The following is a 13,317-nucleotide window of genomic DNA, read 5'->3' as shown; positions in this document are numbered from 1 at the left end:
GTGTTCTTGGGTTTCATTGCCTTATACAGACACTTGATGACAGTGCAAGTGGGGTTCTACAAATAGAAGATCAAATGTAACCTGTGGGGTTCTTGAGATTTGAAAACAAAAGGTTTTGGTATTGACTTCCCCTTCACCATTCATACCAACTATATCCCTCCTGAAACCAGAAAAGATCCCATACTTGCCAGAAAACATAGAGTTTGGGCCATTTTGGTATTTCATAAGTGAGAGAATGTATTCTAGTTGAGCCACAGTTAGGTGTAAATATAGTAGGTCTGTGACTATAGCAGTTACACATGAAATGTGTTAAGATAATCAGCTATGTGTTCCTTACAAATGACAAACTTGTGAAAAATGTGCATTTCCAGATGTCTTAAAAAGTGTTTTTAATGTATTTATATGTTTTTGGCTATTAAATTATATCAAAAGGATTTTACAATTACATAAATAATTATATACTAAATATGTACTACATATAATATATATTATATATACTATACATATATAATATACATACCATTTATGTAATAATATATACACTTAACACAGATATGAAAGTATACCTCATGAAGTTTTGTGCTGTCTGAAAATTAGGATTGAATGGGCGAACTGGGAGTAAACTGGACACTATTCTTCTGTCTTACTACATAAATGGGTGCCTACAGGGCTTCATCTTACCAGCCATGGGGCAGAATCCAAACTTCTGGTCAGCGTCGTAGTTGGGCGTGGTTCCACACCACTTCATGTTGTCCCTCCTGCCCTCAGAAGTACAGTCCGTGTAGTTGTGGTTGTTGTACAAGAAGGGGAAGTGGCACAAGGCACCATTGGAGTTCCCACCTCGAGTCTGAACCAAAACTGCCCGGAAGAGGACACAAATAGGAAGACGAGTATTACAGCGAAGCACAGCAGGGTGCAAGGACAAGGAGGCTCCGAGCAAGCCGGGGTTCTGGAGCTAATTCACAGGGAATCCACCCCCCGAATCAAGAATGCCTGATCACAGAGCTGCAGGCTGCCTTAGCATATCCTCCTTCTACCTTCAAAATAGACTTGAATCCAGTTCCTCTCTCATTTTCCCAGCCCAAAGAGAAAAGATCAAACGGTTGCTGGGAATAAAACAGTTTTAAGCAGAAGAGCAGCAGAGGCTCTGAGGCATCCATCCTGTGTATTCTTGAGCCCTGTGGGATCGCCTATGGATTTTAATACACCGTATCTTTAATCACATCAGAATCCCAACTGTGTCAAAAAGAATTGAACTGGAGGGCTTTCCCCTGGGTGTCATTTCCCAGGAGGACTGGAGAACCCGGAAGGGTCTTCAGCGGCTAAGTCAGCTTCACGTCTCTTGGGTTCAGATAGAACAAAAGTACTATTTCTTCGGCAGCCTCAAGATGAGCGGCTAGAAGCCTGGCCAATGGAAATAGGAGAAATGGCTTTTTCTCACTGCTCTGTTTCCCCCTGGGGAGACTCACCGGTGTGGTCTGTACAGAAGGAGTATTTCTGGTCTTGTTCGTAATTGGAGGTGGTGCTGCACCACAGGTGGCCGTCCTGTCGCCCTTCCGTGGTGCAGGAGTAGAATGTTCTGCCGTTGTAGGTGAACGGTAGGACACATGGCTCCCCATTGGAATTGCCACCATAAGTCTGGGTGACGGCTACAAGCATAACCAAAAGGCTCTCGGTAAATAAGTCTGCATTTATGTCCCACCAGCAGCTGCTTCTTTCTAGCTTAATTGAGATGGAGCCTGTGCCCTCAAGCTGCTAGTAGAGATCACCACCTAGTTAATGTCAGTCAAAACGTGTTACTCAGGAACCCTGACCTTTGCGCCTAGAGCGATGCCTGAGTTCTTTGTTGCCACCTCTGCTGTTATGCCTCAGTTTCCCCATTTGTAAAGGTATGTTAATACAGGTTCATTAAGAATGCTGCTTAAGGTATACTGGAGGGATACAGACAACACTGTTGGTGCCTTAATAAACACATGAGGTTCTTCTAGGGAAAAGTCAAGTGTCCCGAATGTTCCTGTTATCATTACTACCACGTTGTAGCCCAGAGAAAACGCATTAGGTTGTTGAGGGAAGTTTACACTGCGAAGCTCCAGAAATTGGCGATTGAGAGTTTAAAATACGGTTGATTTGCTATTCAGAAGGCAACCCTCTTGCAACAACATTTTAGACAAATAAAAATAATACATAGCAGCCGAATTCCCACTCCAGGAAAGAAACTACATAGATTAAAAAGATTAGAAGAAAATATATGAAATGCCAACCCTGGTTGTTATCACAGGGTGGAAAGATTATAAGCTTTTCTGGTTTGTTTTACTGTTTCTCTCTTTCTTTCTTTTTTGGTAGATGAAGGTATTGCCTTTCAAAAATTAAGTAATAAGAAGCTATCAGTACTATTGTTTGAAAAGTCAGTGCAGACCTGTCTCTTGGCAGCTGACTCCGTTGCCCAGGCAAGTGCAAAGCATTTGCTTATTTCCTTGTGTCTTCAGCCACTGCATCCCCACAGAGTAAACCACACCACTGTCTGTGACACAGTGGCCGTACGGAGCAGGTTGGGGGTGGGGCTGAGGCTGGTAAATGGCCGTTCGGACATCTGTGAAGGGGCCAGATCCTAGGAGCGTGAGAAAAGGCAGTTACAAACCTGGATAAGAGAAAACAAATAAACTCTTCTGGACTTGGGATCCTCAGGGTCCCACACAGATCACTCTGAAATCCATGGTGTTACTGACCTGGAACTGGAAAGAAATGTCCCTCCCTTTCTGCATTAGCTTCTACACTCAGCCGAGGAAATAATCTGTAGGAGTCCACCAAATGGTCACCATCGTCCAGCTCATCTGGAGCTACTGGGATTACATTTCTAAATCCCAGACATTATCCTGTCAGTCAACAGAGCAGATGCTTTCAACAATTCCTCAGTCGCTCCAGGAAGCTCATGGTCCTCTCCTTCAGAATCCTCCACCACTAAGTTCCTTCCACTTCCTTCTTTGCTCTATGCCTCATCTCCCCATTCTCTCATGTACCCTGTGCTGTCTTCATGCCTCTCCTTTCTCCTCACCCTTGCTCTCTTAGCAGCTCCCATAAGTTCAATATCACTGAACATTTCTCTTCCCAATATTGTTTTTGAGAAGTGCCTACCACTCTGTATGAGACCCATGGTCATCTGTTTAACTCTGAGCTCATCAGAGAATACCCCGGAATTCCCTAGAAGTTGCCCCTCCTTCCACATTTTGTTTCTCCCCAAGATTATTTGGGAATTTGCTTGTTGTGTTTCTAAAACCAATCAATCCTTTTAACATAGCTTTCCTTTCAGAGTAAGACAACAGAATATGTTGATTTTTTTCTTTAAGCTTTTGGAAATCTGTTCTTCCAAAGGCCAGGCCTGTAGAAGAAGAGTCAGAACTGACACCAGGATAATAGGTAGATTGAATTCACCATCTACCTAAGTGTTGCTCAACATGAGAACCCAAAGACACTTCACAGATGACAGGTCCCAAGGCCACATCCATGGGGGAGATGGCATTTGTATTAATATACTCCACTGAAGAGGTACAATGCAAGGCAATATAAAGATCCTACAGGAGGACGTTCCATTTTTTTTTAATCCCAGTGTTTATCAACCTTTTTGAATAACAGAAACTTTTCCGTATACTATTCATAATATTAATAGAAATAGACAACATTTATTGAATCTTTACCCCTTCAAACCCCAACAACCCTATTAAACTATTTCAGGAGATTGATATTTGTATTTGTTTCTTTCTTTGGATGGCAGTAATTTCACTGATAATAATCAAATAACTCAAAGAGACTATCAAATCTAATCTTGTTCACCTTCGGAAGTGCTCAGAACAAGATGAAAACTCATCAAAAGAAGAAAAATCTAAATAAATAATCAATATTTTTAGCTAAATGACTGACTGATAAAGGGCTAAGCAACAATGCTAGTGCATTATGTAGTGAAAACCTGATGAGAACATATTAGGAATGGTAGCAAGTACACACCCTCGAGTGTCATATTTCTGTCTTCAGACTCTTACAAAACAAGCTACAATGCAAAGATCTTATTCTTGCACTAGAAGTAATAAAAACTTCTTTTTTTGTTTTAAATGCTTAGACATTGTGTCATTCATTCTCATCTCTAGGCCTCCTCTGAATTTCTCAAATTGTGAATGCCAATACATGAAGAAAATGATTGTGCATTATTTTATGGAATGCAACAAAGTCTGCTGGAGTATGGAAACCACACATAAAGGATTGTTTCCGCTGCAAAGAGAGCTGAATGTCAGGACAAGGAAATATATTCCATTTCGAAAAAGAAGAAATGTACTTCTTTCCCTTGTCCTAGCAGAGGAATCATGTAGTCATGTAATTCATCATAACTCCTTCGTTTCCATTAAAATCCCCTTTAGGTATTAAAAATACATCTGCATAGGAATGTGTATGGTGAGTATATATCTCCATAGAAATTGTGTAGGTTTTATAATATTAGAATTTCCTTAAAGATCCGTTTACACTCTTGGGGCTAAAACTGCTTCCACCTTCCCAGGACGTTTTTTCTAATTTTTATTTAAATTTAAAAACTGATACTAAACAAAGTCTTAACAACCAACATCTGTAAATGAACTCAGATGATTAGCAGAAACCCAGCAACTCATCCTCAAATGGCAGGTCAAAGGAAAGATGGATTCGCAGAAATACATTTTGAAATGACTTCCTGTTTCCGGCCCCACTAGCTCTGCGCCTCACCAGTGGATGTCGTCTGCACAGACGCGTGGCGTTCGCACTTCCACTCCCCTCGGCCGTTGCCCGTGCAGATGCACTGGAGAAGGTTCCCCCGATTATCCTTCTTGCTCCAAGTATCTCCAATTCGGTAGGATGTCCTGGTGTCCTGATCATTGCATCGGTCTGTTTCAGAAAGGAAGCATTTAAATATGCAAGTCAGGTCAAGCGGGGCGGGGGTAGGGGGGGAGGGGAGGCACCAGGGTCAACCCCAAAAGAAGGTCATGGTTTAAAGTTTGGTGAGCTATATTTTGGTGATATGTTTATACATAATCCTGGTGTCACAGGATTCCATTTGTTCCTGCAGAAAGGGAGATGTGTGATTTTGTATGATTTAGTCTTGTTTTACTTCTCTGTTTGCCGAAATATTTTTTCGTCATCTTTCATTTGTTAATTTAAAAAAAAAATTGTTTTCACATTGGTCCTTTGATCAAATTCATTCTTTGGCTTTCTATTTTTCCCTCTCTTTCCTTCCCAGGCTCTCCCCGTTTCCTCCTGGTAATTACTGCATATGACTGTCCTTTCAACAGGGGTCCTTAGAAATTAAGAAAAAATAGAGGCAATTAGGTTTCAAAAGGTCTCCCCCAATTCCCTAAAGAAGCTATAAAAAGATAACAGCATCTCTTTCTTCATTTGCTTTGTAAGAAAATTCAGGAGACTACCACTTCTTTGACTAAAATGTTCTCTTCTCTCCTTTCTCAACACACACCTACTTAAAATCACCAATAAAATGTTTTTTTTTTTTTAAATTGCTCAGTGGAATGGAAAAAACTAAACTGCCATCAGTCTATGTGTTCAATTATCTGGCAAATAGATTGTTTCAGTCATAATCCAGTTTTGCCCATATGCTACAGTGAGAGAAGGGAGGATCTGATTTTTGTAGGAGTCAGAAAGTCACTGCCCTGGATGAGAGAAAATAATTAGATGGTTGAAGTAAGTCTACACAAATACACACCCACATTGATCTATCACCAGAAGGGAGGTCTGGATGAAGATATTATGGCTGCTTACAGCTTTTCCCCAAATCCCCAACTAGAAGGATGGTCTTCACTGAACCCCCATAGCACATTTTCAGTATTCGTCTTGAAGCCCTTAATACTGGACCTTGTGGGAGATGAATATGTCTAAGCCTTTCTCATCTCCCTGACCAACTTACTAAGTACTCTTTGGAGGCTGGGCTAATGTCCAGTTCAGTTTTGTGGTCCTATGCAGTTTTGTACACAGTGGGGACTTACTCAAAATTTCATGGAATGAATGACTTTGCTTTGAGGAACTTTTCTCAAACTTGTTATTAGAAGAGCTTTGAATAATAGATGAGGGTTTGAGTCATTGCCACCAAGGTCTTGAAAGTCTGACGATCATAATATCATTTTAAATGCAAAAGATCTAATGAACCAGCAAGTTTCTGGGAAAGACTGTCAGAATTATTATCACTTTCTGTGAAAGACTTAGTTTTTTATTAGCAAAGAACTCAAATTTGGATGATGAACCTTTTAAGATGGTTAAATACTTTAAACTCGATAAAGAAAATAGGTTCAATGTATTTAGATTTGATTTAGGATTTATTTATAACACCAATTGTTAATGGCTGCTTTGCTTCAATAAATTCTATAGTTGCTATTGGTTTGAAAGTTCAAAAATGGAGCCTTGGGTCCCCAAAGCAACATGGGCCTAGAGGCAAACTTGGCAGGAACAGAAGAGGTACCAGAAGCCAGCTTCTTTATGGCACTAATAAGCCTATATTGAAGCTTTGGGTAAGAGACACTGTCTTTAACCCCAGGTAGGCACATAATTTTAACCTATAAGTACTTTTTATTTTTATCAATTTTGTCGACGAATATGCCTTATTTAAGTTTCAAACACAGAAGGAGACCTAAGACTTCAGAGCTTTGCGCCATTCTATGTCAATAGTATCAACATACTCAAAGAGGTCTTTGCACATTATTTTAATCATTTCTTTGCTCTTAATACTTGGAAAAGAGCTCAGTGATACTTTAGATCAAACATTTGCAACTAATCTTCAAGTCTACAGCACATTTGGCCTTTGAATGAATATTTGGGTTCTTTCTTAGCAGCTGATAGCCTAAGACCCTATTAAAGGTCTTTTCTTTGAAGAAGCAGAATAAATTGATTGTGGATTTTTCTCGACGTCCAAGTGTTACCAAAACCTGCTGGTGTATCAGGTGTGTGCCAAGTGACACCACATTATAAGTCCCTCTAGGAATCCAGAAAACAATACCTGGCCTCATCTTGAGCATAAAGAGCTAAAACATACTTCTAGAAGTACAGGTGATACGTCCACTGCCTTCTCCCAGACAAGTACAATCCACCATCATCCAGCCTTGATATGGCTTTTCCCAGGTCTCTCCAACGACGTAGGAAGTCCCAGCAGCGTGATCAAAACATTTCTCAGCTGTAGGGAAATTTGGATGAAAAACAGGAAAAAAAAAAAAAGTTATTTTGAATTGTGCAGTTTCCTTGTAATTTAAAGTGTATCATGTAAGCAAAAATTGAGCCACATTTTTTTTTAAGTGGTACTCTGTTCAAAAAGAAAGGCACGCCCTGTAACTAAGCACACAGTAAGTAACCAAAGTGAAAGAAAGATCAAGCCAAGCTGGCAGGCAGCATTGCTGTTCTCCTAGTAAGTACATGGACTGGGTACATCAGCTAGGACCACTGTTCACACCATTACTGGGGCGCAAAGGATGCGTGTATGTGTTCGTCTGTGGGAGACTGTGCCCAATTCTAATCTTAATTATAAATGCATAAAAAAAAAAGAAAGCTGTTGAAATTTTGATTTCTGGAAAAACAGTTACAACATAAAGCAAAATAAAAGCCTTTGCATTCACGAACAAGAAGTAAACACAGTAAAAGTTATAGACAGAAACTCAGATTTGTATTTATAGAATCCAACTGAAGACTGAGGTTAAAGCAGCTCAAAAATTTTCATTGTGAAGAAAAAATCCCTAAGGCGTGATAGAGAACACACAGCATTGTTCCAAGAAAGAAATATGTCAAAAGCACCATTGTGGGCTCCTGGGTGGCTCAGTCGATTAAGCATCTGCCTTGAGCTTGGATCATGATCCCAGGGTCCTGGGATCAAGTCCTGTAACAGGCTTCCTGCTCAGTGGGGAGTCTGCCTCTCCCTCTGCCCTTCCTCCCAACACCAGTTCTCACACTCTCTCTCTCTCAGATAAATATATATATATATATATATATATATATATATATATATGTATTTTTTTTATAAGCGTCATTGTTTTTTCTTTCAAATAATTTACATCTTGACCAAGGGGAAATCTGAGACCAGGTATCAGACAAAAGAAATGACTTTTTCCTAAATCTTTCAATTCTATCTTGTGCTTTTGAAACAAAATTAAGACTTTCATCAATGCTTAGTACTTTCTTTTTTTTTTTTTTTTAAGATTTTGTTTATTTATTTGAGAGAGAGAGAGAGATCACAAGTAGGCAGAGAGTCAGGCGGGGGGGGGCGGGGGGGAAGCAGGCTCCCTGACGAGCAGAGAGCCCCATGTGGGGCTCGATCCCAGGACCCTGAGACCATGACCTGAGCCGAAGGCAGAGGCCCAACCCACTGAGCCACCCAGGCACCCCTGCTTAGTACTTTCTGATCTGATTCCTTCAGGACTTCAGGACTATGAAAAATCCTAATCCTTCAGGATTATAAACTATTTCAGTATTTGAAAATTTCCATTTCATTCTTTTTTGAATTGGAATCCAGATCTTGTGGCCACGTGGCTTTGGGCTGACCCAGCACTGTGACTGTGCTTCCCCACGTCTCACTCATCTCTCAGAGACACACACCTACAGGCTTGCAGGTCCATTCTCCCTTCCCGTTGCCAAGACACACACACTCCAGCATGTAACCACCAGTCTCATGTGGTCTCCTCCAGGTGTCCCCGATCTTGTAGGACTGACCCCCTTCATGGCAACGGTCTGTTCAAGACAAAAAGCAAATGTTAGAAACAGAGACAGAGAATATTAAAAAAAAAAAAAAAAAGGAAAGAAAACAAAAAGAAAAGGTCTCATGTTCCACCCATGTACCAAGCAGGTACTTGGGTTAGACAAAGTGAGCACACAGAGGACAGCCTTCCCATCAGAGGCAGGGGAAAAGTTAATAGGGCTGGTCATTTTGGGTCATTCAGTTAAATGTCTTGTTTAAGCACGATGGGAAATCACACAGAAAACTGCATGGCAAAGCAAGAGGCCATAAATCCTGGTTCCTCGGAGAGATCACAGGAAATTGGGTCCTAAAGCAGCAGAAAAGAAAGGCTGGAAGGCATCCCCTCTCCACAGTCACAGCAGGTTGAGCCTGACTGAATGAAAGGACCGCCTCACATTGGGCATAGCTTTCCAGCCTTCTGGAGTGGGAGAGCCCATATTTTACCAGAGGTTAAAAATGTCATATTGGTGGATATCAAACAGACGTCTACCTCTCAGGTAAGGAGATCTGGGTACTCTTCTAAGCTGTTTAACACAGTGGCACATCCAAAGGCTGAATGCCCACGAGACTATAAACACTATGGACCACGGACTCTTCGACTGCCAACACACTTGAATAAACCCTAATGTTAAATATGGGAGAAGCTGATTGGGTCTGTTCACAAGGGACTGCTTTGTTCTTTTGGACAGAAGCCTTTCAAGTAACTTACACTTAAAGGGTGGATTAAACAAACGAAATGCTTTGTTCATAGAGTCCATTGGTAATCCAGTGATTCACCGTGGAAAGTTGCCTTGACTAAACTAGAATTGATGATAGTCAGCACAGTGCCCAAAGGTCCTTGGAAACACTAGTAGGCTAATCATTCCATATTTCCCCTGAGGACAGAGAGATTAGCTTCCTGGGTAAAAACTATAGGTTTCAAAGAAACCAGACTATATCCATGAGATGGCAACAGGTCTCTCACTCACAAGCAAGAGCCGACCACGCAATGGCTAATTCACTCTTCCAGACCATCTTCCTAATCACTGCACATAATCACTTAATCAGTCTGGCTTGATTATAAATAATGTAATATAAATATAAATTTATATTACATCTAAAACGAGGTAGTATAAAATGGACAACTCCTCGAAACATTTCTTACTGAAATGGAACTCAAGAGATCCCCTTGGTACTCCTAACTCCACACAGACTGCTTCCCCCTATGCACAGAACCATCTTCCAGAAGCACAGGGACCAGCTGGGTGACCACAGAAGAGCAACTGGTCCCCTGGGCGTAAACCAGTCATGCATAACAGAAAGTGACAGCAAAGGCGATGGCGAAATTCACATATATGCTATCTTGGCATCAGCTCACAGAATGTCTTTCTTACTTGCAATGGTACAGCTTATTCGCCCTCGCCCAGCTCCAATACAGGTACAGTCCCAGATCATGGAGTCCTTCGGTCGCTCGTAAGTGTCCCCCACTCGGTAGGTGTTCCCCGTGTACTTGTCAAAGCAAGTCTCTTCAGCTGAGGAGACAAGGAAAGTCCATGAGAGCCTCAAGTATGTAAAAGCTTTTCTATCCCACTAATCCCTTCCAAAGAAACACTCACAGTCTTCCGTTCTGGGTAGCATGGTACGACCAAGTGTGTAACAAACTTAAACGGGAGATCTGGATTCTACCCCAGGCTTTAACAAAGCTCAGCTTTTGAATTTTGATCAGTTCTCCACTTTTTTTGGTAAGTGAATTTCTATTGTAAAGGATTCTCCGGACCTTAGGAAAAAAGCCATATTAAGTGCTACTTTAGGACTGGCTAGACTGTGAAGGAAGGTTTCAGATTCTGATCTCTGACACAGATGGTCAAACCGGGGTCCACATGAAAAGCAAACAATCTGAAGAGCCCCACCGTCCACAAGGTACTGTCATTTCTTAATGCTACTATTTCCATTCTAGCCTCATCAGGGCTTCTCTCGAGGAGTTGCTGTAATTACAAGAGAAACAGAACAATGGTCCTAAAAGAACCGGCACTTTGAAGTAAGTGGTTAGTGGTTTTCTTTGCAGCTGACAAATCACTTCACAGTTTAGTGCCCAAAGAGTTTTCCTGGCCCATAATCTTACAGTTTAAGATCTGAAATTCCTTTCTAATAAATTAAAATTTCATAAGCAATTTTTTTGGAGGGAGAACACAAAATTTCCCCTTTTCTCATCAATGGCTTTAGGACAATAAAACAGAAAGAAGACTAGGAACTACTTTGGGACACACTGGTTCTTCTGTTGTAAAGGTAGAAGTAACATGCGGAAGGCGAGTAGAAGAACTTACTAACAGTTTTTAAAGAGGAAACGACAGATAATTCTATTGGGAAAATTTATAACCAATGCTAAGTTTAATTATCAGGCACCAGTTCTCCATATATTCAAAGATACTAACTGCCAGGCTCCCACCACTTACGTTCAGGTTTGCTCTCGCAGTTAAAGCCTCGGCTCCCTCCGTAACAGGTACAAACCAAGGCATTTCCCAGGTAGGTCCGCTCCCACTGTTGGTTTATCTGATAGTGTTTCCCATTGTCGTAACAACCAGCTATAAATGATTGAAGAAAAAAGTAATTACATCTGCATCTTCTTTTTCCAAAGTATGGAATTTTCGTGCACAACTAAACCGATGAGACTAAGCAACAAACCTAGAAAAATAACTTAATCATAAGAACATCAGAATTAAAAACAGTATTCCACGAAAATATATAGAAATTAGCTATCTAAAGAGTTAACCATGATTTGTACACATAGATATTTAGATATTCCTTTATTTTCTTTTAACTTATATAAATGTTATTTACAATGTCATTTTCATCTGGCCAAGGGTCTACATCAAAGGAACAGAAACATTTTCAAGAGTAGATACCTGGATTACTTTTTAAAATATGCAAGGACCTTCAATGCTTTGGGCGGAGGAAATAAATCAAAATGGACTTTAAGCAGTTTCCTTTAGCCAAGGCTAAGGGAGGGTGTGTCTTTGCAAAACTGGAAGAGGAATTCCGATCTCAGTTCTTGGAGTAGTATCCTGAAGGGCCCCAAGGCCCTGTGAACCAATTACAACTCTTCAAGTTAGCTAGGAGTCACAGAGCTATCGAACCACCCTCCTCCCATCCCCATTAAAAAAAAAAAAAAAAAAAGCCAATCATTTAGTAACAAAGAAAATCGGAGACTTAAGAGCCGCACTAATCCCAAATGGAAAGTCCCTCTTTAAAGTAAGCTTGGATGAATGCATAGGAGGACTTCTTGAATAAGCGGAGTTGACAAGAGCGCTACGGAACCTCGCAAAACCCCTGTCCTCCAATGCCTGCGTTTATTCTAAGGCTCTCGAAACTAGCCTGCTCCAGCCACGAGCCTTTTGTGTCCTGAGCCGGTTGCTCTCATTAAGGCGTGCACACACGCCGCACACGCGCGCTCAGAACTTCAGCCCAACTTTGGTTGGCCTCAGGTCCCATCCTCGCGACAGCCTGTTTCAGCCCGCGGTCAGTACTCACGCTTGCTCTGGCTGACAGCCGCGGAGCTCTGGGGCTGAACGATTTGCTGAGCCTGCCTCCTGCTCTTCGAGGCTCCGGTGGAGGGCACCGCTGTCCCCAGGCACAGGACGGCCAGCAGCAGCAGCCGGGGCCCCGGACCCCTGAGCATCTTGAGACGGTGCGGGGAGAGACACCCTCACCAGAAGGCAAGTTGCCACCAAGTTTGGCTCCCTTTGCAACCTGCGGGAAGACGCGAGTTGATGCCCCCGAGAAAGCGGGGGCCAGGAGACGGGGAAGGGGACGACTGGAGGGACAGAGGGGAAGAAGAGGACGAGGGAAGTTGTGGCTGCCGGTCCCCTCTCCCGCGCTCGCGCCTGGGGCTCCCTCTCGTCCCCCTGCAGAGCGCAGCCGGCGCGGGCGGCACAGCCCCGAGCGCCGGGGTTTATATGGGACGGTCCCCTCCCGTCCCCCGCGAGGCCCTGGGCGCCGCGGAGGAGGGACGGCCCGGCTCCCCCCATGCTCGGGCCGCCGCCGCCGCCGCCGACCGCGCGCGGATTGGCCCCGGCTCCGGGTGACGTCAGGGGGACTGTGGGTTCGCCGCGAACAAAAGAGATGCTGATCGCCCGCCAGGATTGGGGCTGGAGAACTTTTTTTCGGTTTCCTTTGCGGTCGTCAAACTTTCTTGAGGCTGAGGGGGAGGGATGGGAAGCGGCTGGAAAGGGGTAGACTGGGAGGAAAGGGAAGGGCTGGAGTTGTGCGAGGCGAAGGGGTTCGCAAGACACCCCCCCCCCCCGGTTTTCCTTTCCTTTCCTTTTTTACTGGGGGCTAGGGCAGTTGAGGAATTGCGTCACCTCTGGGGGGAAAAAAAAAAAAAGTCTGCTCACTGGGGTGTTTTTGGGGGGGGGGGGGGAGGAAAAACCATAAAGTAGCCACCACCTTGCAGCCAGCTGTAGGAATGTAGACTTCGCAGTCCCAGGGCGGGGCTGGCTCTGCTCCTGCTCCCTTTCTTTGGTCTAATGTGCACTGACTTGGGACTCACTTTCTTTGCCTTCGCAGCTTCCCGTTCCAGACCTCTCCCCTTCTGAACACTGTAC

General features: G+C 43.0%; 1 protein-coding gene across 12 annotated transcripts in view; it reads right to left on the bottom strand.

Moving 5' to 3' along the window:
* The window catches only part of FN1 (fibronectin 1), a 66,081-nt gene extending 53,434 nt beyond the window's left edge, over positions 1-12,647 (bottom strand). For 8 of the 12 annotated variants that reach the window (XM_032859850.1, XM_032859856.1, XM_032859852.1 and 5 more), the window contains exons 1-9: positions 12,245-12,646; positions 11,170-11,298; positions 10,111-10,248; positions 8,599-8,730; positions 7,052-7,189; positions 4,744-4,902; positions 2,417-2,608; positions 1,470-1,649; positions 682-858 (exon numbers count right to left, since the gene is read on the bottom strand). In XM_032859850.1, the coding sequence (XP_032715741.1) occupies positions 682-858; positions 1,470-1,649; positions 2,417-2,608; positions 4,744-4,902; positions 7,052-7,189; positions 8,599-8,730; positions 10,111-10,248; positions 11,170-11,298; positions 12,245-12,392 (1,393 nt within the window). In that variant the 5' untranslated portion in view covers positions 12,393-12,646. Of the gene's footprint in view, positions 1-681; positions 859-1,469; positions 1,650-2,416; positions 2,609-4,743; positions 4,903-7,051; positions 7,190-8,598; positions 8,731-10,110; positions 10,249-11,169; positions 11,299-12,244 lie in introns of all 12 variants that reach the window. The other 4 variants (XM_032859857.1, XM_032859859.1, XM_032859862.1 and 1 more) reach the window with 2 other exon arrangements.
* Between the last annotated feature and the right edge of the window lie 670 nt (positions 12,648-13,317).

This window comes from Lontra canadensis, unplaced genomic scaffold, assembly GCF_010015895.1.
Source record: "Lontra canadensis isolate GAN:19392208 unplaced genomic scaffold, GSC_riverotter_1.0 scaffold18, whole genome shotgun sequence".
NCBI lineage: Eukaryota > Metazoa > Chordata > Mammalia > Carnivora > Mustelidae > Lontra > Lontra canadensis.
The sequence above is the reverse complement of the archived record's forward strand: the minus strand, read 5'-3'. Positions and strand labels throughout refer to the sequence as shown.